The sequence below is a fragment of the Accipiter gentilis genome, chromosome 17 (genome assembly GCF_929443795.1).
Source record: "Accipiter gentilis chromosome 17, bAccGen1.1, whole genome shotgun sequence".
Taxonomy (NCBI): domain Eukaryota; kingdom Metazoa; phylum Chordata; class Aves; order Accipitriformes; family Accipitridae; genus Astur; species Astur gentilis.
This window is the reverse complement of record NC_064896.1, coordinates 4,591,689-4,612,520: the sequence shown is the minus strand read 5'-3', so window position 1 is coordinate 4,612,520 and position 20,832 is coordinate 4,591,689. Positions and strand designations below refer to the sequence as shown.

General features: G+C 56.6%; 2 protein-coding genes across 6 annotated transcripts; both read right to left on the bottom strand.

Annotated features, from left to right (window-relative positions):
* Positions 1-1,196: 1,196 nt before the first annotated feature.
* On the bottom strand, positions 1,197-2,022 carry SFN (stratifin). Its single transcript, XM_049820540.1, has one exon. The coding sequence runs from the start codon at positions 2,020-2,022 to the stop codon at positions 1,282-1,284; it is 741 nt and encodes a 246-aa protein (XP_049676497.1). The 3' UTR covers positions 1,197-1,281.
* A 3,190-nt stretch (positions 2,023-5,212) lies between these two features.
* On the bottom strand, positions 5,213-20,350 carry ZDHHC18 (zinc finger DHHC-type palmitoyltransferase 18). Of its 5 annotated transcripts, XR_007508532.1 has the most exons (10): positions 20,040-20,350; positions 17,325-17,485; positions 15,255-15,404; positions 13,717-13,854; positions 13,173-13,221; positions 12,612-12,714; positions 10,985-11,094; positions 9,570-9,669; positions 6,981-7,073; positions 5,915-6,027 (listed from the first exon to the last, which is right to left on the bottom strand). XR_007508532.1 is itself a non-coding variant. In XM_049820527.1 (9 exons), exons 1-9 carry the CDS (start codon positions 20,294-20,296, stop codon positions 5,695-5,697), a joined length of 1,401 nt encoding a protein of 466 aa, XP_049676484.1. In that variant the 5' UTR covers positions 20,297-20,350; the 3' UTR covers positions 5,213-5,694. The 5 variants fall into 5 exon arrangements, 3 of the variants coding, with proteins under 3 accessions (XP_049676484.1, XP_049676486.1, XP_049676487.1); XM_049820527.1 differs by lacking the exon at positions 6,981-7,073 and having other exon boundaries at positions 5,213-6,027; XM_049820529.1 differs by lacking the exon at positions 5,915-6,027 and having other exon boundaries at positions 6,035-7,073.
* Positions 20,351-20,832: the final 482 nt, after the last annotated feature.

Genomic DNA, 20,832 nt, shown 5'->3' with positions numbered 1-20,832 from the left:
TTTCCTCCCGGCATCCCGGCGTTTCCCATCAAAGGCCGGCTCCTGCCCAGCCCTGCTGCTCTTGATCTGATGAGCTCATAGCCCAGGGTGCCATGACTGTATTTTATTGTAATTATTTTTCATGTTGAAACTCGTGCTGGCGGCGGAGGGAGGAGGGGGCCTGCGCTCGGTGAGCTGCACCCTTCGCCGTGGCCGGACGCCAAGGCCAGAAGTGCTGAGCTTTCGCCCGCTCCAGCACGTCAGGACCTCGACGGGGACGTCCCCACCCTGATGACACCCCAGGGTTGTCCCCATGTGGCTGCCAATGCTCCTTTAGGGGGGACACCCCCCCACCCATAGCCCGGCCATTGGGCGTAGAGGAGAGCTGGTGGAGGGGACCTGCACAAGGGCCTCGGTGACAGGTTTTGGGGCACGGTGGGTTTGCACCAAGGGGGTGGGGCACCCCACAGCAGGGTCGGGGACCTCGGTGCACCCCACAGAGCAGCCAGTGCTGGAAATCACCGCAGCTCACCCGCCGTGGGGCTGCCAAAACCTTCACCCCATGGAGGCAGAGCCCACCCTATGAGCCCTTCCAAGGGCAGCCACTGAGGGATGGGGCTCGCCGAGCACCCCGAGACCCCATCGCAGGGCTTTGGCGGGGTTCGGGAGCAGCCAAACCGGTGCTGCAGATCCCAAGGGACCCAACCGCTCCCCGGGTGGAAGGTGAAGCGGGTGCCCGGCGGCGGCAGGAGCTGCCCGGACACGTGCGCGGGGGAGAGATGAGGCAGACCAGAGGCAGGCGTGCAGGAGATGGTTTATTGGAGACGCACAGAGGCTTTGGCAATACGCGACCCCCCCGCCCCGGGATGGCGAGGCTGCCCGGACCCCCCCCCTCTTGCCCCGTCCTGGCCCCTCACCTCCTCCTGTCGTGGCTCCAGCCCTCTGGGGGTTTGGAGCTGGCACATGCTAGGCTGGCCCCCCCCCCCAGCCAAAATGTTAAATAGTGGGGTGATGGCAGCGCTGGGACAGAGGGACCCCCCCTTCCCTCCTTTCCCCCTCCCCAGAGCAGAGGATGGGGGAGAGGGAAGGGGGGGGGGGGAGCCATGCCAAAGCCACCCCCACTCCCGGCATCCAGGCTGGGGGGGCCGTGGGGGGAGCTGAGATGCCTTCCCCCCGCCCCCCCGCAAAAAACTAAACCAAAAAAAAAAAAAAAACCAAACCAAAAAAAAAAACCATGAAGAGATGCCAAAGGGACTGGAGGGGGGGCAGGTGGGGGCCGGTCCCCAGCTCCACGGGGGCCGTTCAGTTCTTGGGCTCTTCGCCAGCCTCGCCGCCGTCTTCTCCGGCGCACTCGGCTGTCCATAGCGTGAGGTTGTCCCTGAGCAGCTGCATGATGAGGGTGCTGTCCTTGTAGGAGTCTTCGCTGAGCGTGTGCAGGTCTCCCATGGCCTCATCGAAGGTGGTCTTGGCCAGGGAGATGGCCTGGTCGGGGGCGTTGGCGATCTCGTAGTGGAAGACGGAGAAGTTGAGCGCCAGCCCCAGGCGGATGGGGTTCGTGGGCTGCATCTCCTTTTTGCTGATGTCCATGGCCTCTTGGTAGGCTTCCTGGGCGTTGTCTATCGTCTTCTTGCGGTCGTCCCCGGTGGCCACCTCGGCCAGGTATCGGAAGTAGTCGCCCTTCATCTTCAGGTAGAAGACCTTGCTCTCAGCGTCGCTCGCCTTCTTGATGAGATACTTGTCCAGCAAGGCCAGGACGTTCTTGCAGACGCCATTCAGCTCCCTTTCCACCTTCTCCCGATATTCGTTCACCAGCTGCGCTTTGTCGTCCCCCTCTTCGGTTTTGTGCTCGATGCTGGAGATGACCCTCCACGCCGAGCGCTGGCACCCCACCACGTTCTTGTAGGCGACGGAGAGGAGGTTGCGTTCCTCGTTGGACAACTCGTCCCCGTGTTCCACCACCGCCTTCATGAAGTCCGCCATGTCCTCATAGCGCTCAGCCTGCTCGGCCAGCTTGGCCTTCTGCACTTGGTGGTTTCTTGCCATGGCTGGGACGCGGGCGCAGGGCAGACGCTTGGGCGAGGAGCGGGGCTGGGAGCCTTCGGAGCCTCTGCCGAGCCCCGCCGCCGGGATTCGTTTTTGGCTGAGCGTCGGAGCCTCGAGCGAGAGCAGGAGGAGCCAGCGAGGTCGAAGGAGTGTCCTCCTCCTCCTCCTCTGCTTCCTCCCCGTCGAGCCCGGCCTTAAAAGGAAAATTGCGGTGAATCATCGCCCGCGGGCGGCGGGTGCTGGGGAAGGGGCGAAGGAGGGGGGGTGGCCAACGCCCTGCCTTCCCCATGGGTCCTTGGGGAGGGCTTGGCGGTGGGTGCAGCACCCATGGATGCCCTGGGGGTCTCCCCCAGCCAACACCCACTCCGGGACCGAGGGAACGCCCGTCCCGCTGCTAAAAGTGCTTGGAAGTGGGGGGGGGGGGGACACACACAGCCAGTGGGTTATCATTTCGGGGAGCAGGGGGGGTGTTACGCAGAGATGCAGCAGTGTTCAGCTCTTCCCACCCCCCCCTGGAGAAATGGGCCATGGGGTGTGTCCGGTCGTAAAAACGGTTTCCTCCCCACCCCCCCACCCCCCCCCCCAAAAAAAATCGTATCACTGTCGTTTTTATATGGTGATTAACTCGCTAGTAATTGCGAGGGCTTGACAGGCAGGTATTTATTCCCACAGGTGGGGAAACCGAGGCAGAGAGGCTCAGCAACTCGCCCAAGCGCCGCGGGAGGGACCGCCCCAAAGCAGGGTGCAATCACCCCCTGCCTTTGAGCCGCCGCGCAGCGGGACGGGCCCGACCCCCTCCCAAAATGTCCCACGGTGGGGCAGCCACCGGCGGTGTGAGCCTGGATCCAGCCGGCGGCAGGGAGGACCCCCCCCCAGCCCCATCGAACTCGGGGCTCCTCCACTGCTCACCTCCAGCCCAGGGCTCCATTTCCCCATCACCGGGGTCTTTTCTGATCTCTCAAGCTATAACTGGAAAAGTTTTGGGGGTCGTTTTGTTGTTTGTTTGGGTTTTTTTTAATTTTTAAATTTTTTTTTGACACAAACTCGCCGTAGGTGCTGGGCCGCCGATGGAAACGCGCCGCCCCGATTAGGATCTCTGCTTCGCGTTGCGCTGCAGTTTCACTCTCATCCTGCTTAAGCTTGTTGCCACACGCCGGGTGCTGGCGGCTGCTGGCCGTGCTGGCGAAGCCTCGGCCTCGCAGCTTGTGCCAATCCCCGGCCTTATCTGCCGTGCGGGAACCGTGCGGGAAGGGCAGGGTGGGGCCGGTGCTTGGCGGCATTGGGCCAAGGCAAAAAGGGTTGGGGTTTTTTTTTTAATTTTTTTTAATATTTTTTTTTTAATCAGTGTGACTCGCTGCTTTACTCATCCCTGTAAACAGCCCCCGGTGCCACCCCATCCCTGTCATCACCCCCCCGACTCCGTATCGCTCAGGTCCCGCATAGACATGGCGATGGAGGATGCTGGGGACAGAGGACACGAGAAAGATCCGTGGATGCTTTTCCCAGCCATTTGCAGCCCAGGAAAACACCCCCAGCCTCCACACCGCTCCCTCCCTCCCCTGGCGAGGGGGATTCGGGGCTGCTTACCCCCTCCCGGGCAAACCTCTGGGCACATGGTGGGTCTGGGGTACCCCGGCCCGTCGAGGGGCTCACATGTGGTAGCAGCACGACGGTGTCCAGCACCGCCAGCTTCCCCGCAGCCCCTCCGTGTCCCACCCCAGCACCGCACCACGTGCGGTGCCTCGCCAGCAATTAAGAGCTCCTTCCCCAGGTGAGCGTGATCCACTTTGGGAGTAGGTTACACAGCTGGGAAAAGGCACTTCCCGAAGGAATGGCCACATAGGAGACCACTGCCCGTCTCTCACCCTCCACCCAGCAGATGAGGTGTTTTGGGGAGGGAGGCAGATCCACAGAGACCCTCTAAGAGCTTCAACCAAGCACAAAAGCCCCCATACGGGGACTGGGGGTCAAACGGGCAGCCCGATGTACCCGGCCCTCTAAAAACCATCTCAGTCCCGTGCAAAAATGCGAGGCAGCAGTCCCCGGGTGGGGGAGCCGCAAAGCTGTACGTGGTCAGGGTCTGCAGCCCCCAGCCCTGGCAAATCACTTGCTGCCAGACCTGGCTTCAAAATCTCAGACTGATCCTCCACCAGCCCGGCTGCCTTTGGGCTGTTTAATCCCGTGTCAGTTCTGCTCCGAGAGGATTCCGTGGGGAGACTCCCAGCCCCTGGCAGGACCCCCCCGCAGCAGGACGGGACGCTCAGATGGGGTGCGCGATGGCTCGACCTTGGCTCAGGCGTCTGCCGGCAGCCCCTGCCAAAGGGGCTGAGCTGCTGCCAAATTTTAGTTACAATGGGCTGAGAGGAGGCTGCAAAAACATTCTGCTCTACCGGTTTCGTGAAAATCAGCGGGTGGGTGAAGGGAAAGAGCCCCAGATCGCCGCGCAGAGGCTGCGGGTGAGCTCGGCTGCAGCATCCCCCTGCAGAGCACCCATGGGTGCCCCAAATGCCAAAGAACACCACCAGAAGGTGCATCGCCCCAGAGAGAGGGATACCCAGCTAAGCCCCAGCCCCAGGGGACGCTGCCCAGGCCAGCGCGCCTCTCCAGTCCCGTGAGCTGAGCTGGCGATGCTGCGGGCAGGCATGGGCCGGGCACTCGAGCGGCTCCGCGATGGCAGGCAGGAGGCAGAGGATGCTCGTGGCCATTCCCAGCGGCACTGGAAGGATGCTCACAGCCCACCCGGCCACCCCCATCCTCACCCATCCAGCCCCGCGGCTTCCCGGGCTGTGGGAACACTGCTGGCTCCCGATACTTCAGTGGGGGACGAATTTTGCCTGGGGTGCTCACCGCACCCCGGGTCCCACGAGGCACTGCCCATCACTCCTTCCCCGGTCCCAGCGGCAAGGCTGGTGCCCTCCCCGCCATACAGGAGGGTGCGGAGCCACGGAAGGCTGCGACTTGCCTCAAGGCCATGGCTAGTGCCACAGCCGAGCTTAGGAAGCTCCTGGCTCCCGGTCCCGTGGCCGGCACGGCCGATGGCAGAGGGGTGCCAGCCCTCTGTGGCTCTGCTTGGCTTCCCCACCCCGCGCAGCACCGGCGTGCCCGGGCACGAGCTGCAGGGAGCAGTTCCCCTCCACCGGCAGAGCAGCAACCAGACGCTGGCGTACAGTAAATAGGAGAAACTTTTATTTTGTTACAAAAGTACAAGGCATAAATAGATGGTGAAGTCTACTGGGCTCTACGCTGGGCTGGGGGACAGGTCTGGCTGCACAGCTCCGCAGCGCGGCTCCCAGCCCAGCCTGTGCTGCAGCCTCCGGCAATGCCGGCCGGTCAAGGTGCTGCAGGGCTTGAACCCCTTTCCCTAAAACTAGAGCTGCACTAAGATGAAACAGGAAGGTGGGAACTGGCCAGGGGGGTTTGCAAGGGTAAACCCTGACCACGTACTAACTCCCATCCGGAGAGGACAGTCCTCCGGCACATGGACGCGGCTCAGAGTGGGGCTTGGTGGGGCTGGGCGTGTAATGCCACCGGCTCGGCTATAACCGCTCTGGCGTGAAGCCTGCTCCTTTCGAAAGCCCGCTGGAATGCTAACCGCTATCTTCCAGCATCTACGGGAGGGGAGACACCTTCACTGGGGGTAAAGCTGGTGGTTACAGGGAGCCACTGGCAGCCTCAGCTTGGTTGCATGAGTCCATCCAGTGGCAGGGGACAGCAGGAACTCCAGTTATTGCACTCGGATGGGACGGCTGTATGGCTTTGAGCTTTGAACCTGCAGGATGGCCGTCCCGGCTCCCAGAGAGGGGTTGGAAAAGCTTTTCCTTGTGCACAGCCGCTTTCCACCCTCTCTTGTGGTGGGAGGGAGGAAGGCGCAGCCATGTAGCCCTGGCGAGCAGAGGCACTCGTGGTGGTCATGGCTGTAGTCTCGGATGCTGCCCGTCGTGTCTTGGCTCCCCGCAGGATGCTCCACGGGAGGCAGAGGGCTGCGGGATGCCAGGGCTCTTGATACTGGATCGACCCGGTGTGAGGGAGAGGAGAGGAGAGGAAGAGAAAGAGGGGGTTAGTGCCAGAAATACATGAGCGAGGAGCAGCAGGGAGCAGAGAGGAGCACCCAGGCTTGGTGGCAGAAAGGGGAGAAAGTCCAGGTGGGAGGAGAGCGCTGGCAGCCACAAGCAGGGAGAAAGGGGCAGCCTTCCGCCATCACTGCCGCCAAGGCTCGAGCAGGCAGGAGCTCGTGGGGCGAGGGAGAGGGGCAGCTCTGCAGCCCACAAGTGAAGCAGGGCTTCATCACAACGTGCTTCGGAAGGAACTTACTGTGGCCATGGGTATGCCGGAGGAGGAACCTGGTGTTACAGAGAGGAAAACAGGCAGAAAGGGAGGGAGGGGAGGAATTGCCTGAACCACAGAGCAGGTCAGAGCTGGGATTAGAAATCTGTTCCAGGCCCCCCCTCCTCTCTTCAGGCCACAGCTCGCTCCGAACGCTAAATCTCTGCATCAGTTGGGCGTTCCCTCCAATCCCATCACGGCAGCTCCACCGAGCACAAACCACCACGGCGTGCCATCCAGCAAGCCCCGGGCTTCATGAACCCTCTGCCCAGAGCCCGAGCCAACCCTCAGCCACCCAGTTTTCCAAGCACCACCATGCATGCACCGCGCAGACCGGGTGGCTCCATCTCGTACCAAGCCCCAGCACAAAGCTGGGGGAAACCGTCCCTTTCTTCTCGCCGAGACTGCGGGCAACCCCTCTGCCACGCAGCCCTGCACCGAGACGGCACAACCCAGGGCTCGCCGCCCCTCACGCCGGCAGGATGCCAGTGGGATACTGGTGGGATGGATGGGCCACATGGCAAACAGATGTCTACACAACTGGAGGGTGATGGGCTCCGTGGACAGAGCTGGTCATGCAGTGGAGATGAGATGGGTCGGTCGAGCGGATGACGGAGAAGAAAGCGCTTTCTTACCAGCTAACCCTCAGAAAGCAGGGCTAACGTCCAAGGAGGGGGCAAATCCCGTCAGGCTGTGCAGGAAATGGCAAAGTCCTGGCAGGCATCCTCCTGGGGAAGACACCAGAGATTATGCACCTCAACACCTGCCGGTACAGCCGGAGCGGGCTCAGTTAGATGGGGGGGACCGCAGGTCCTGGCACAGCCCTGGACCGAACGAGGTAGGTGGGGAAAGGATGCTGAGGTGACAGCTTCTGCAGGAAGGGGACCAGCGAGCAGGTGAGACCCTGCCCAGCCTGGAGACATGGGACAGAAAAATCCCTTCACTCCAGCAAGAGTCACAGCAGCACCAATTGTTGCTAAGGATCCCTCGCAGCCCCATCCTGCAGGAGGTTATAACAGATTCCAGGCAAGGCCTGGGCCTCATAGAGTCCAACTGCCACCTGACAGCTGTTAAACAGAGACACCTGCCCTCTTCTCTCTTAAAAAGAATAAAATAATAATCCAAGCAATTAACTCTTTAAAAATATAACTTTATTATGTTGAGTAACAAAGGAAACCGGTTTAAATAAAAACAGGAAGGAGTTTGGCCCCTGGGAACAGCCCCCACACTGCTCCTCACTCCCCAGCACCGGACCCGCTCCGCACAGCTCGGCTCACCCTGGCCCCACGCCTGCCACGGACAAGCCCCACTGGGGACATCCCTGCAGGAGAAGCGGGGAGGGAAGGGCAGGGTGGCCTCTCTGGATGCAACACGGACAACACGCTAAAGCACCTGGCCCGTGAGATGGCACGAAGGTGCAGGATTGGGGCGGCTGGCAGAGCATCACCGGGAGCCTCCCCGGGTGGTGAGGGCCATCTGCCGGGATCCGGTAGAAATTCAGCAGCCGTCGCCCATGCTCTCACCTTGGCTCTTTGCAGAGGGGAAGGTAGAGCTGGTGGCCACAGCAAAGAAGCACTGAGATCTCCGTGCAGCCAGCCAGAAATGTAAGGCTGGGGAAACCTTGTGCCTCTGCCATCGCCCGGCGTGCCTCAAAGCTGCGCACGGGCTGGCGCGGTCATTCACAGTGTGTGAAGCACGACGCTGATGAATTCAGTGGGGACGGGCTGCCCCCAGAAATGTGCTGCCTCTACCTGAGGTTGAAATACATGCGTCTGACCCACGGAAACCTAACCAGACAGCTCGACACAAAACGCTGCAAGCCTCTGCCCTGGTGCTAACATGCACAATGCTACGTGCGCCAAATATAAAACGTTCTACATAGACAAAAAAAAATAATCTACGAATTGTGCAAAAATATCCAGCAGCTTTTAATAACACGATTCAAGTATTGCTAACAAGGTCTGTGACTCTCCCCTACACACACTTCAGTGTCAGCGACGCAGAGCTGGCTGCCCAGCCCAGCTCTCCCATGCCTCCGCAGGGACGGAGCGATGCTCGTGGATGAGCCCAAGCACACGGGAATTGCTCCTGAGGCGTTGGGGACAGCCCTGCTCTCGTCTGCTGGCCAGAAACCCAAACCAAGAGCACAACGTGAGGTTATCAGAGATCAGCACCTGTTTCACTGCTTCCTCTGTGAAACTCCACCTCAAAAGGGTATGACCCTCAGGAATTCAGGCACTTTTCTGTTGCCTTTTGGTCTCGTACAGACAGGACATAACCAGGCCTTCCTGGCAAGCTAAGGTTCCCAAATCTTTCAACTGTAGCCTTGCCAACCAGCATCTCATGACAAGAGCCACAGAACACTGCATGTTTCTTCTTCCCTGTTAAAAGAAGGGTCATCCTAACTTGTGTCCTTGCTGCAAAATGCTGTCTTACTGACTGGCAGGGCCAAAACATAGAGTTCTTCAGCACCTCCTCAGTGACCAGCCGCCAGAAAATAGGATCAACAGCAGCTGGGACATCTAGCTAGCTTCCACATCTGCTGGGAGCCAGAGTCCTCCCAGCTGAAGAGCCCCGAATTACCGAGGCACAACCACTTCTGGAAAAGAAAAGCCACTCCGGCAGCAGTCAAGGTGAGAACCCAGCCATTAAGAGACAGAACAGTCCTTCCACGTCAGCACAGGGGAGCAGGACACGTTCATGAAGATAACAGGGATACCAGGGAACTTATGCCTCCACCAGCTCAGAAGATGAGCTGTGACAGCCCAGCTCAGAGCAGGAACCCTTTGCCAGTCCCCAGCTCCCATCATCGGCCCACCTCATGACTCCTGGCAGGAAACAGTGATCCCCAGGAGCAGACGCTCCGGACTCAGAAGGTCTGGTGGCTCCCCAGACCTATTTTCTTCCCAGGTGCAGCAGGAACCCCCTACTTTCTGCACAAATCTGAGGGTCTTGCATGCTGTTGGGCTCTCTCAGTCCAAAGTCCAGACAGGCCACATCACAGTGAAACAAAAAATAAATAAACTTAAAAAAAAAAAAAAAAAAAAAAAAAAAAAAAAAAAAAGGCAACATATGGCTCGACCAAGTCTTTGGCAGCTCTGCATCACAGGGCTGTCCTGCCTGAGGCTGGGGAGATGGTAAGAGGGGAAGGTACTGGCTGGAGCGAGGTGCAGGCACAGCAGGCACTGGGCTACATCACAGAACTGCTAGGGAACGCCTCCTACCATGCTGGTGTCAGTTTTGGCTCCAAAGGAAGGGATTTCACTCTTAGGACTGGCCGGGGTCCCGACATCTGGCTGGATAAATCCTCTTCTGTCTATCAAACTGGAAAACAGAAAGGGAAGGGTGCAAGGGGAGAGGAGTTCAGGAAATGAAGACTCCATGAAGGCAGGAGCTCACAAGCCACAGAGAGGGTTCTCCTCGTGGGAGCTGCCAAACAAAGCATCGGCAGGAGCACGCTGGATAACACAGCTTCCTGCCCATTAGACAAACCACAAACTTATCACACAAGCCACCAAGCAGCTTTTAGGCAGTTAAAGATTTGGGTCACCACAAACCCAAACGGGAACTGGCGAAAGGTCTTCACAACAGGAAAACAACATGAATGAGGCAAGAACTGGGAGTAAAACGCTATTCTCTCCACAGCCTCCCAGCAAACAGCTTGGCTCCCTGAATCTGCAGATCTACCATCTCTGAATGGCAGCACTGGCATCTCAGCACCTCCGAATCCAACCAAAAGCTTGGGGGCACTTCAGAGAGCAGGGCCAGATATAAGCATAAAACACACTTCGACTCTAGCTCCACAGCCTCAGACACCCTCCCCAGCTGTTGCGTTACACTGAGTTAGCACCTCCGAGACGCTCCACAAAAATCCAAATTGGATCCACTGAATAAACTTGTCTCAAGGATCCCCACATGCCCTAGGACAGGCTGAGAGCTCCAAGTCAGTGTGGAGGTCCTCAGCTGCTGCTGCACAGCGCATGGGGACGCCGGCCTGACTCTGCCCAATTGCACCCTCTTGTGACAAAGCAGCGATAATCCCGTGCTGCAGGTACCCGTGCTTCAGGCCCAAAACTTCCTTACATCTGCAGCAAACTGCCCACCTTTGCCCTTGTTTTAATGTCGGTTCTGATTAACTCAGGTAAGAGCATTTGGTAGGAGGCTACTAAGCGTTTCAGGTAATCTAAGTGTTGGTAAAAACCCAGGCTCTCCGCACTGCCTGGTGCGGATCTCTGTCAGCTGCTTGCCACGATGCTCAATCCTCAGAGTACAGGAGGAAAAACAGTGCTAAGAAGTAGTGCCACTACTGGTATTTACCATCTGCTGCCAAGCCCTTTGGTGCCATTACCCTCCTCTTATTGAATTGCGGGATGTGTCTTATCTGCAAACTCCATGAAACAATTACAAGCGACCCAAACTCATCGAGCTCAAACACAGGAGAAACAACAGCTGTATCTCTTACTTATCCATATCTCCGGCCTTTCTATGCAGAAACTGGGAAACTCATCATTCATCATCATTGAAGTAGATGTGTTTGTGCTGACAGTCTCCCCTGAATTGTGATAAATCTGTCCTTTCCAAGGCCCCTCCCACAGAGCAGGATGCAATTCCCAATGCCGTGGAGGTCAAAAGCTCTTACCTGGGATGGAATGGTCCACACAGCACTGCACAGCAGTTTGTGAGGATACTTTTATGGCTGTAGGGATTGGCAAACTCCGAACCCCTCTTATTTGACCAGGACCCTTTGATCTGAAAGGGAAAGGATACAGGCAGATTAAGACAGGAAAGATGTGATAACAGATAATTTCACGATAATAATAATCCTTACTCAAGAAGCAGAAGGCTTGTCTAACTGCAAACATCCTCCCTCTCTTTGCTTTAACAAGCTGGACAGCTGCAGAAAGGCAGCCAGAAGAGAGAGCAATATGCCGCTCCTGCCTCTGCCAAGGTTCAGCCTCGCAGCAAGAAAGCTCCAAAGCTGTGCCCTCCCCGTGCTGCATGGCAACTTGTCAGTATCACCATCTTCAATGCCAGCCTCCTCCTCCTCCTCCCCTCATTCTCTCCTAGGCTGAAAGCTCATCAGAGCAGGGCTCTACCTCATGGTCCCTCCTGGGCTCCTCAGGCTGAACAAACAGCAAGGGGATTCCCAGGCCATGCTGCAACAGGAGGAAACAATCTCATCTGCCCCCACCCTGAGCAGCTGCCACCGGGACTCTGATTTTGAAACCCCAGTCACATCAAGCACAGGCACACACGAGTGGGCAGATGCTATACCTGGCCCCAGGCCCCTGGCTGCAGCGAACCATTTACCATTACGTTTCCTCCTTTTGTTTTTACTTCCTCTCCCCAGTTGCAGCATAAGACTGGCAACGTGGGCAATGCAACCAGAGAGGCAACAGGCCACGTGCTTGGACCTGGTGCTCTCAGTACTGGGGTGCGACCTCCATTACCTTCACTTACGTGGCCTTGTGCAGTTCTGCCAACACCTCTGAACGTAACAGAGAGGTGGAGAGGGGAATAAGTGGGGATAAAAAAAAAAAAAAAAAAAGGGGGATGCAAACATGCCTTGTGCAGTGCTGGAAGCTTCCAGCAAGGATAACAGGTACTTCTGGCCAGAAGGATGAATTTTGATTCCTTCTGAGGATCAGACAGATCCTGCTTTTCCATACAATCTGCTCTGCTCAGGGTACTCATTTGGCCCTTGGAGTCTGCAAGCAGCCCAGACTTTGACATTAATCTCATCAGATGTCTGTACATTATTTGCCTATCAGACATGAGGAACTGATAGAGACAAAGGGACTTGCCCAGGGTCTCAGAGGAAATTTGTGGTTATGCGGGATGCTGAATTAAGATCACCCATGTCCCAGGCTAACACCCAAATAAATCTCTGGGGCCAGCCTTCCTTTTTTAATCTCGGAACTCCTAATTTTAAGTGAGGCCACATACAGACTGGAAAAAACAAACACATGACCTTTCTAACACTGCAGCGCGTGACCCCCATAGCCTGACACTGCCAAGCAACACGTGTTGCACAGTCCCCTGCTGCTGCACGCTGCTTTCCTCCCACTCAGCTACCTGAAACTACAGCCTAAATGCCTTGGGCACGGGCCCTTTGCTTTGCGATGGATTATCACAGGCAATGCAGGCAGCATGTCTTACTGAGATACTGCACTGAGGCAGGCAGCCAAGTATCTCCTGAAAACCTCACCTCTACTTAGGAAGCACCAGGGCCGGCCCTGCAGAAGGACAAGCGTCCAGGTACTTACATCTTCGTTTGTCGTCAGGTTGGAAGCAACTAAATAAGTGTGAAAACCTGAGAGGCCCAAAATAGACCAGACTGAGAAAAAACAAATCACCAGCTCCAGCACAGTGAAACAAAAGTCAAGGAAGTCTCAGGGAACAAAATCATCCTGCAAGGAGAGGCGGAGGAATGTTTTGGGAGGTGCATGCTGCAACCACACACGCTGGGCCACAAAAACATCCCAACAAGCTTCCCATTCCCCATACCATTCTGCAGGCATCCACCAAGGCACAGCCTGCTCCAGCCGCTTCCCTTTCCATGTAAACTTGCAACCTGGGAAACAAGCTTGTCACCCACCCTTAGTCCCTGGTGGTCAACTAAAGGTCTTCCCAACTTTGTGATGTTATCAGTCTACAGATGAAGAGATGCCTGCCTGACCCAACCAGGTAGCTAGGGGATTAAATTAAGTTGTGGAAAGTACGCCAGGGCGACCCTATGAAGGGCTCATTGCACCTCTCTGTTACATGGTTAGTGTCACTGCACCAGTGCTCGACAGTCTGAGCAGCTGATGGCATCAGAAGGATATCTTGCAGGTGTTGTCTTCAGAGTGGCAAGGAATCCATCTCTCTGAGAGCCTGCAAAGCAAAATAGGACAAGGAACAACACTGCATCAGGCAGCCCTGCATCTCCAGCCAACGCTACACTCCCCAGCAGGCAGTCACCTCCCTGTGGGCCATATGGATCTGCCTGGCTGCCTGAGAAACATCTGCAGTCTGTAACTTTGCAGAAATGTCAGTGTGCAGACACAGCTCCAGGAGATTTGGGGCTGACAAGCAAGTCACCTTCCCCGCCAGGTTAAGAGCAAATACACCCACCAGCTCATTTGCTCTGGAGGGGATAACCCAGTCACCAGCTCTCAAGGTCTCTCTGCAGCCCCGTGCAGGGTGGATCTGTGGTTCCCTGCAGTCTGAGACCCCGTTTATTCAGGCCACCTGCACTGAAAAGCCTGCTGTAAACCAACCAGACTCTTCCCACACTCTGTCCCACAGGAACAGTGAACCCAGTGCTGCCTCAAGTCATTTGTGGCCGGGAGCACGGCACACATCGCTGTTAGTACCCGCGGTACTTACGCAGAGTGAGGTGGGTGACGACACAGGCGAAGATGAAGGCTGTCAGGAAGGACAGGGAGAGGATGAAGGCATAGAAGTAGCGATAGTTGCGCTTCCCCACGCAGTTGCCCACCCAGGGGCAGTGGTGATCAAACCTCTCTGAAACAAAGGGACACGGTGAGGACTCCTGCCGCCTTGCACCCCGCACCAGAGTAAACTCTGCTGAGCCCCCAAAAAACAGGGGCTACAAATCCAGCTTCCACGCACCACCCTGAGTCCACAACCCCTCCGCAGCAATATGTTAGCAAGAAGTTTCAACAGAGCACTGCCACCCGCTCACATGCCCTTTTTTACCATCAAAGGCCAAACCATTCCTCTCGCCAAACCCTGCAGAAATACAAGCCTTGTGACATCTACCATTACTAAAACTGAAAGAGAGCAGGGAAAGCGTGGCAGTTTTTCCAGTACCTAGCAGCACTGGGTGTGTGCGCACACAGCGTCGCTGCTCCCTTTCTGCATGTCAGCTTCACCCGCCTTCTTCAGGGCAGAAAATAATTTTCAAAGTTATAAAGATATGCCTATAAAACCACAGAAACTGCCTGGGAACCCAGGGCAGGTGCAATATATCTGGAAACACTCCCGACTGCCTTCTAATGAAAGGGCTGCATTTCAGACTAACAGGACTGCGGTAACCATTCTGCGGGGGACACCAGTGCAAACAAAAACCCATCACACGCAAAGCAGGCGCATGCCCGCTCCCCCAGATGGCTCCTTTTCAAACACTGCTCCAGCCACGGCTGCTTTCCAGCGAGCCATTCCAGCATAAGGAGGAGTCACAGCCACCCACGGCTATCCCCGAACGCAGAGCGCTCAGTAACTCCCAAACTTCTTCTCTTAACCAGAGCCTTGGGGTCCTGTGACTGCTTGCTCCTCAGGCTGCCTTGGCAGACAGCATAAAGCACAGCCTCCTCATCCACACGATGCACGACCAGGAGCAGCCGCACGAGGAGTAAACTCTCCGGGCATGCCCCTAAATCACATGCCACCCTGTTGCCAGTTCAAGTTGCTCCGGTGCAGCCAGGCGATGCTGGGAACCTCCCTGCCCACCGCCTTGCAGCTGCCCCACGCCTGCGCCTGGATTGTGTGGAGCCATCAGAGGCTTTTCTTCAGGTCTTTGTTCGTTCCCTCCAGCCCCACCACACTCTGAGGGCACAGGGAGAGGACACAGAAGAGCTCAGCCAGCATCTACAGTGGTATCTCTACCAGTCTGGTGACAGCAAGGCCACGGACAACAAGGAGCCTGCAGCAAACCTCGTGTCTGGTGGAGGCCTTAACTGCATTTTACAGTACCGTCCTCCCACAACCAGGGAAAGCAGAGATACAGAGTCTTGGACCTGAGCCACTGCACTGGTGTTGCTTTCATTTTAAATGGGAAGAAGAAAGACCAGTCAGTATCTCGCTTTATAATCCTTTACGAGAAGCAAAAGCAATCTGTCCAGGAACACAAAACACACACTCCCACCCCGAGGTATCAGCACCTTTCCACGTTCCGGGCTTACCGACACAGTTGTCGCAGACACTGCAGTGAGAGGTGCGTGGAGGGCGGAACATTTTGCAGGTGTAGCAGTACTTGAGTTTCACCACATACTTGTTTATGACCACTTCCATCGTGCGGGCTGGCGGGCGATAGGTAGAGGTACCCATGCTGTCTGCAAGGGCGAGGAGAGACAGTCAAATTGCTGCAGGTGAAGCCCAAGCCCCCGTATCACCCCGAGCTGCTTCCTGGCAGGGTAAGGGATTGGCACGTGCTTTCCTGATTTTCAGCAAAAGCTAAGAAGCAGCTCAGCCTACAGGATTTGTTGTGGGGTGGGCAGCCAGGAACTCCAGTCAGCTCCTCGCAGCATTATTTATGTCCTTTCCTTGTCTGTTCAATGACAGTGCTGCTGGGATGCCAAGAGGAAGTAATATCTGCCCAATGCTTTAAGAACTTAAAGCAATTTATAAATAGTGAGCGTAAAAGCAGCAGCATTTACGTGCCCAGTAACACCAACTCATCTCTGCGAGTCCAACAGATCACAACACAAGGAGGCAACATAATCTGTCAACGTACACGTGGTTCCTCCTCTGCTGTAAGCATCCAAGTTACAGAAATCAGGATAACCTCAGCAGAAGCATCCCCCACCGCTGCCAGCACAGAACTTGCCAACCCGCAGCTGGAGCCAGCAGCACCGCCAGGCTCAAGGGACTCATTTCCATCACAGCGGGGGAGGACAGCGAGCAGGTCTCAAGTGCTCCAGGCAGATTTCATTGAAATTTGACATGTGAATGTCAGTAGCACAAGGGGATTCCTCCTCCTCAAGGTCGAGATTGAGGATTTTTAGGGATGCTGCAAGTCACACCTGTGTGTGCTGGCACTTCATTGTTCACTGGGGACTGGCTCTTTCTCTGCTCAGCAAAAGCGTGAGCTGGAAAAGCCCTGTATCACAATTGCAATTTTGGGGGTTATTCCTTTATTTTAGTCACTCTTATAAGAACACCTTTCCAACTCTGAGGAAGTCTTTGAGAATAGAGATGTAACAGTGAGCATGTTAAGAGGGTAAGAAGTGGATTATATTAACAGCAACAGCTGGCGCATCAGGCAGCATCTGCAACCAGATTACTGCTTCAGGCACTTATAAATAGAAACACAGATAACCACTCTGAGGGTATTTTAAAACCATTTTTTTCGTCAGAGGTAGAATTACTGCCTTGAAACCGTCTTCAGCGCGGTAGATTCAAGCTGTCTTGCATCAGCTTTGCTAAAGCATTTGTTACTACGCCTCACATCAACAAAGTCCCCAGATCCTTGATGCGTACACCTTCTTGGACACCACCAAAACAGCGTGACAGAGCAGTTTTAGATGGGGACAAACATTAGCATACTGTTAGAAACCATTACGATAAAGAAAACCTTGCGGCACCACAGGCTCAATGGCAAATCATAATCTTAAAAAGCATTCATGCTTAAATTAATTATCCTATGTCCTCACTGCCCATATTTTGCAGAAGAACACACAGGGTCCGATTCCTCTGAGTTTGGACAACATTCAAAGTAACTAACGCACCGTTACGGAGCAGCACAAACACTCTCGCTCTGTCTTCAAGAGCCTGGCAGAGTGATTCTGAAGGGGGACTTTGTGCTCTCCGAGCCGCCGCTACACAGTCCCTAACAGTATTCATGTTTAGGACACCGATGTCGCAAGCTCTCCCTCCCCTGAGCTCTGCGCGGAGCCACTGCCCACTCAGGCATCGTCCTGAGGGCAGGAACAGCTACAGCCACGACCCACTGTACAGGGCTTTGCCTGGGAAAGCGATGGGACTGAACAGAAAGGAAAACCACCTCTGCTTCTCTGCAGAGCCTCTCTCTGAAGCACTGCCTGCTGTGCTAGACGAGCTTGTTGCACCTCTCTTACCAGGACTCATAAGACAGCCTCTAGCCTCACAATCTGATATTCTGGCCTTTTCTCCCCCTGGACAACTGGTGAGGAGTAAAGACCAAAAGGAGACTCACTGAGCCTGAAACACACGTGCGCGCACGCGCACTGAAGCATGCACCGGACCAAACACAGGAGAGGGAACAGAAGTCTCACCAATCCGCTTTTCCAGGTCTGCGGCCTCACTTGGGGTGGCTCTGGGCAGGATACCCGGGTCTCTGAAGCTTGTCTGGAGCAGGCAGCTGATGACAAAGAAGAAGAGGATGGCTGCAATGATGGGGATGGCCAAGGTGAGGTGACTGGCAAGGAAGGGGCAGCTGTTAAAAGAAAAAAAAAAATTGCATTGTTACCAACCATCACTACAGAACTGGCTCTCAGCTGTGACACTACACATTATGAATTGTCACAGGGTAGTGGGCTGAAGCGCTGCTGCTTTGCAGAGACCTCTGGAACAGCAAGAGCCAGCCCAGAAAACACTGGAGTGGCACTGGGAAGACAGGATCTTCGGCACAGAGATGGCAGTACGAGACCCTGTACACAACCTCTTTGCCTTTCTGAAGTCCCAGAACTGCGTTTCAAAAACCTGACAGCTGCCCCGAAGCTCGATCACCCTCTAAAACAGCAGCATCAAGAACACATGGAGAAACACCCCAAACTTAAGCAGGGATCAAAATCGGCATGAATGTGATCCCATTTGGTCCCAATACGCAAAGCTGAGAGGGAACTTGGCTTCGATTCAACACAGCTTTGCTGTCTCTGGATGACTCGTGTGGCCTTCATGGTGTGCCAGATGTTTGGATGAGGATGCCTTTCAGCACTGACACCGCTGTGACAAGCCACCAGGCATCTAAGCAGATGATGCCCACTCCTGGGTTTGCCATACTACAACCTGGGGCTGTTTTTCCACAGATGGGGACTGGCACGATCGCGGTCCACATCAGGGCAGCTCTGTTACTCGCAGCACGACAGGTGAAGACAGCCGAGGAACACAGCTCTTTGCACGGCACAGTGCCGGCGACCCCTCTTGTCCCTCGCTCTGCAGAGGGATTTGCTATTATAAGCACTGATAAGTACCAGATTCGAGCGCAGACAGGCAAGCTGCTTGAGCCCTGATGTCTGCGGGCAGCGCTAAGTCTCAGTAACGCTGCAAGGCAGTTTGAGAGGATTAAGCAACTTTTGTTTCAACTCCCAAGCTCAGCTGTCCAGAACAAAGCAGCCACCAAGCAACAAAACCCCTTCAGCCCAGGACCAACACTGCTGCCGAGCCCCTCGGTCGTCTCCCTGACAGAGGGACAGAAAGGTCTCTGAAATGAGAGGTGTGAGCTTTGTTGCCACTCCTTTTCCAGGGGAATCTATGGAGCCCGCTTTTCCCCATCAGGCAACAAGAAATCGTATTTGGAAAAAAAAAAAAAAAAAAAGAGTGAACTGTAGAGACAGGCAAGATGTATTTGCTATACATTCAGCAAACCGTAACCGATGCAAACAGAAGCACACTGCTAAAATAACAACTTGGAAAGCCCCAGGGCATCTTCAAGCAAGAAAGAGTGACTAGGCAAGAAGGGAGGGGAGAGCAGATGTCCTCTGCTTGGCCCCATACAAAGCAGTTACTGTGCTAGAGCTGCCCATTAGTTTCAGATACAGCAGAGAAAGCTGTCAAAGAGGCACAGACGACAGTAAGAAAGGAGTTTTCGCGTCGGGATGCCGTTACTGCCTCCCACAGCTGCCTGCCCCTTTCAGCTCATTTGACTTCTCAGAACCTCTAATCCGATCAAATACCTTCATCTCCCTGCCAGCAGGCTTGGACAGCTTTACTCTCAGACTCCCAGAGATAACGCCATGATCCAAAGACAGGCAAACACCCCCCCCACCCCCGGCTTCATACAGCGGCAGGAAAAACAAGCTCCCTTCCCTCCTGAGACACAAATGTGGAGGCAGGAAAGCAGAATCCCTCAGAGGTGTCAATAACCAACGGCGCTCCTTCCCCAGCTCCTCCGGGCAGCGCAGGACATAACGGGGTGCTCTTGGCTCTCCTCTCCCTCGGGGCACAGGAATGGGGAGCTTCCCTGGACCAGCTTTCCAAAAGGAAAGGGGACTGGGATAGATGCAGCTCCCTCTTCCTCAGACACCGCTGCACAATGGGGACAGAGCTCCAGCACTGACCCCCAGGGCGGGACCCCAAAGGATTTCACCATTTATTGAGCACCTTGAACAGAAACACTGTTTCTGATGCCTCTAGGGACCAAGTCCCACCAGGCTTGGGGGTTTCCTGGCTGCAATTCTGGACCAGTTCTCTCCTCTGTAGCAGGAAGGGAGATTGGTGGGGGTATTTAGAGACCAAGGGGGGCATCCTGGGAGGATGTTAACCCCCTTCCCAGGGCCAGACTGAGCAAACAAACTCCAGGGCCGCCCCTGCCCACCCCCACACGAACACACCTGGGGACAGGCAAAGGGGAAGCAGGGACTGCCCGCAAAGTGGGTCTGGGGGCTGTGCAGCAGGGGAATGGCTTGGGGAGGGAGGGAGGGGGGGAGAAGAGAAGGATACCGGGGGTCCCATGGCGGGGCAGAGAGGTGCCCCCCCCAACCCCCGAGAGCGTGGGTGGGATGCCAGCTAACCCACGGCTCCCCCCAAAAGGAGGGGGCTTAAAGGAGGGGGACAAGAGCTGCTCGGAGCCCCCAGTGGGATTGATCCGAGGGCCAGACCCCAGGCGGCTTTACCCCAGCAGGGAAGGGGACCTAAACCCTTTTTTTTTTTTGGGGGGAGGGGGGGGTGGCCGGTCCCGGGGCCCCAGCGCGGGCGGACACGGACGCCCCAAAGCCCCGCAGACCCCGGGGCGGTGCCCGGAGCCCCCCGGCCCGGCAGCCCGGACTCACTCGAAGGCGAAGAAGAGGCCGCTGGTGGCCAGGATGAGGCCGAGGGTGAGAGCGAAGACTCCGCTGTGCCGAGCCAGCATGAGGCGACCGCCGCAGTAGAACCGGTTACGGCCCGGGAACACCTCCCACTTCCGCCGCGGACGACGGGCCGACCCGGCCCGCTCCGGCCCGCTCGATAACGGAGGTGACGAAACAACCGTACCCGGTCCCGGCCCCGCTACCCCCGGCGGGATCTGCCGGTACTCGCAGTCCTTCATGGCGCCGCAGCGCCCGGTCCCGGCCCCGCCGCGCCGCTCGCCCGGTGGACGTGTCCGCCCCGCCCCGCCCCGGCCCCGCCCAGCCCCGGTCCCTCACCGCGGCGCCCCCTGCCGGCCGCGCCGGGCACCGTCCCCCCCGGTTCCTCCCGGCGGGGAGCGGCTTCGTCCCGGGAGAGCCCCGACCGGGAGAACGGCGGACTCGAGGTGTTTATTGGGGACGGGCGTGGGGTCGGACGGCGACTGCCGCGCTCCCCGGTCCGCAAAGCGCCGAGTGGAAGCACCGGGAGGAACAACCGGAGCCGTCCCGCCTCCCCCCGTCTCTGCCCCACGGCCGCTCAGGGGACGGTGAGCGCTTGGGAAGAGAAGGAACGGGCCGAGCGGTTCATGGAAGGCTGTAGGATCCTCCCCGCAAGGGATGTTCGCTGTGCCGTACCGGAGGTTTCCCGACGGACCGGAATCCGACAGGCACGGATCCCTGCCATAAATAATTTCTCGGGACCAGTACTTCTCCCAGAAGACGGAGGAACCGAGATGCA

Bases quoted from the DNA above. Each gene is read 5' to 3' on its own strand.
- SFN (XM_049820540.1), bottom strand. From the start codon at position 2,022: ATGGCAAGAAACCACCAAGTGCAGAAGGCCAAGCTGGCCGAGCAGGCT.
- ZDHHC18 (XM_049820527.1), bottom strand. From the start codon at position 20,296: ATGAAGGACTGCGAGTACCGGCAGATCCCGCCGGGGGTAGCGGGGCCG. The intron at 15,405-17,324 runs GTGAGACTTCTG...TCGCCCTTGCAG, and splicing joins AGACCTGGAAAAGCGGATTG to ACAGCATGGGTACCTCTACC. The intron at 13,855-15,254 runs GTAAGCCCGGAA...CCTTTGTTTCAG, and splicing joins TGTCTGCGACAACTGTGTCG to AGAGGTTTGATCACCACTGC.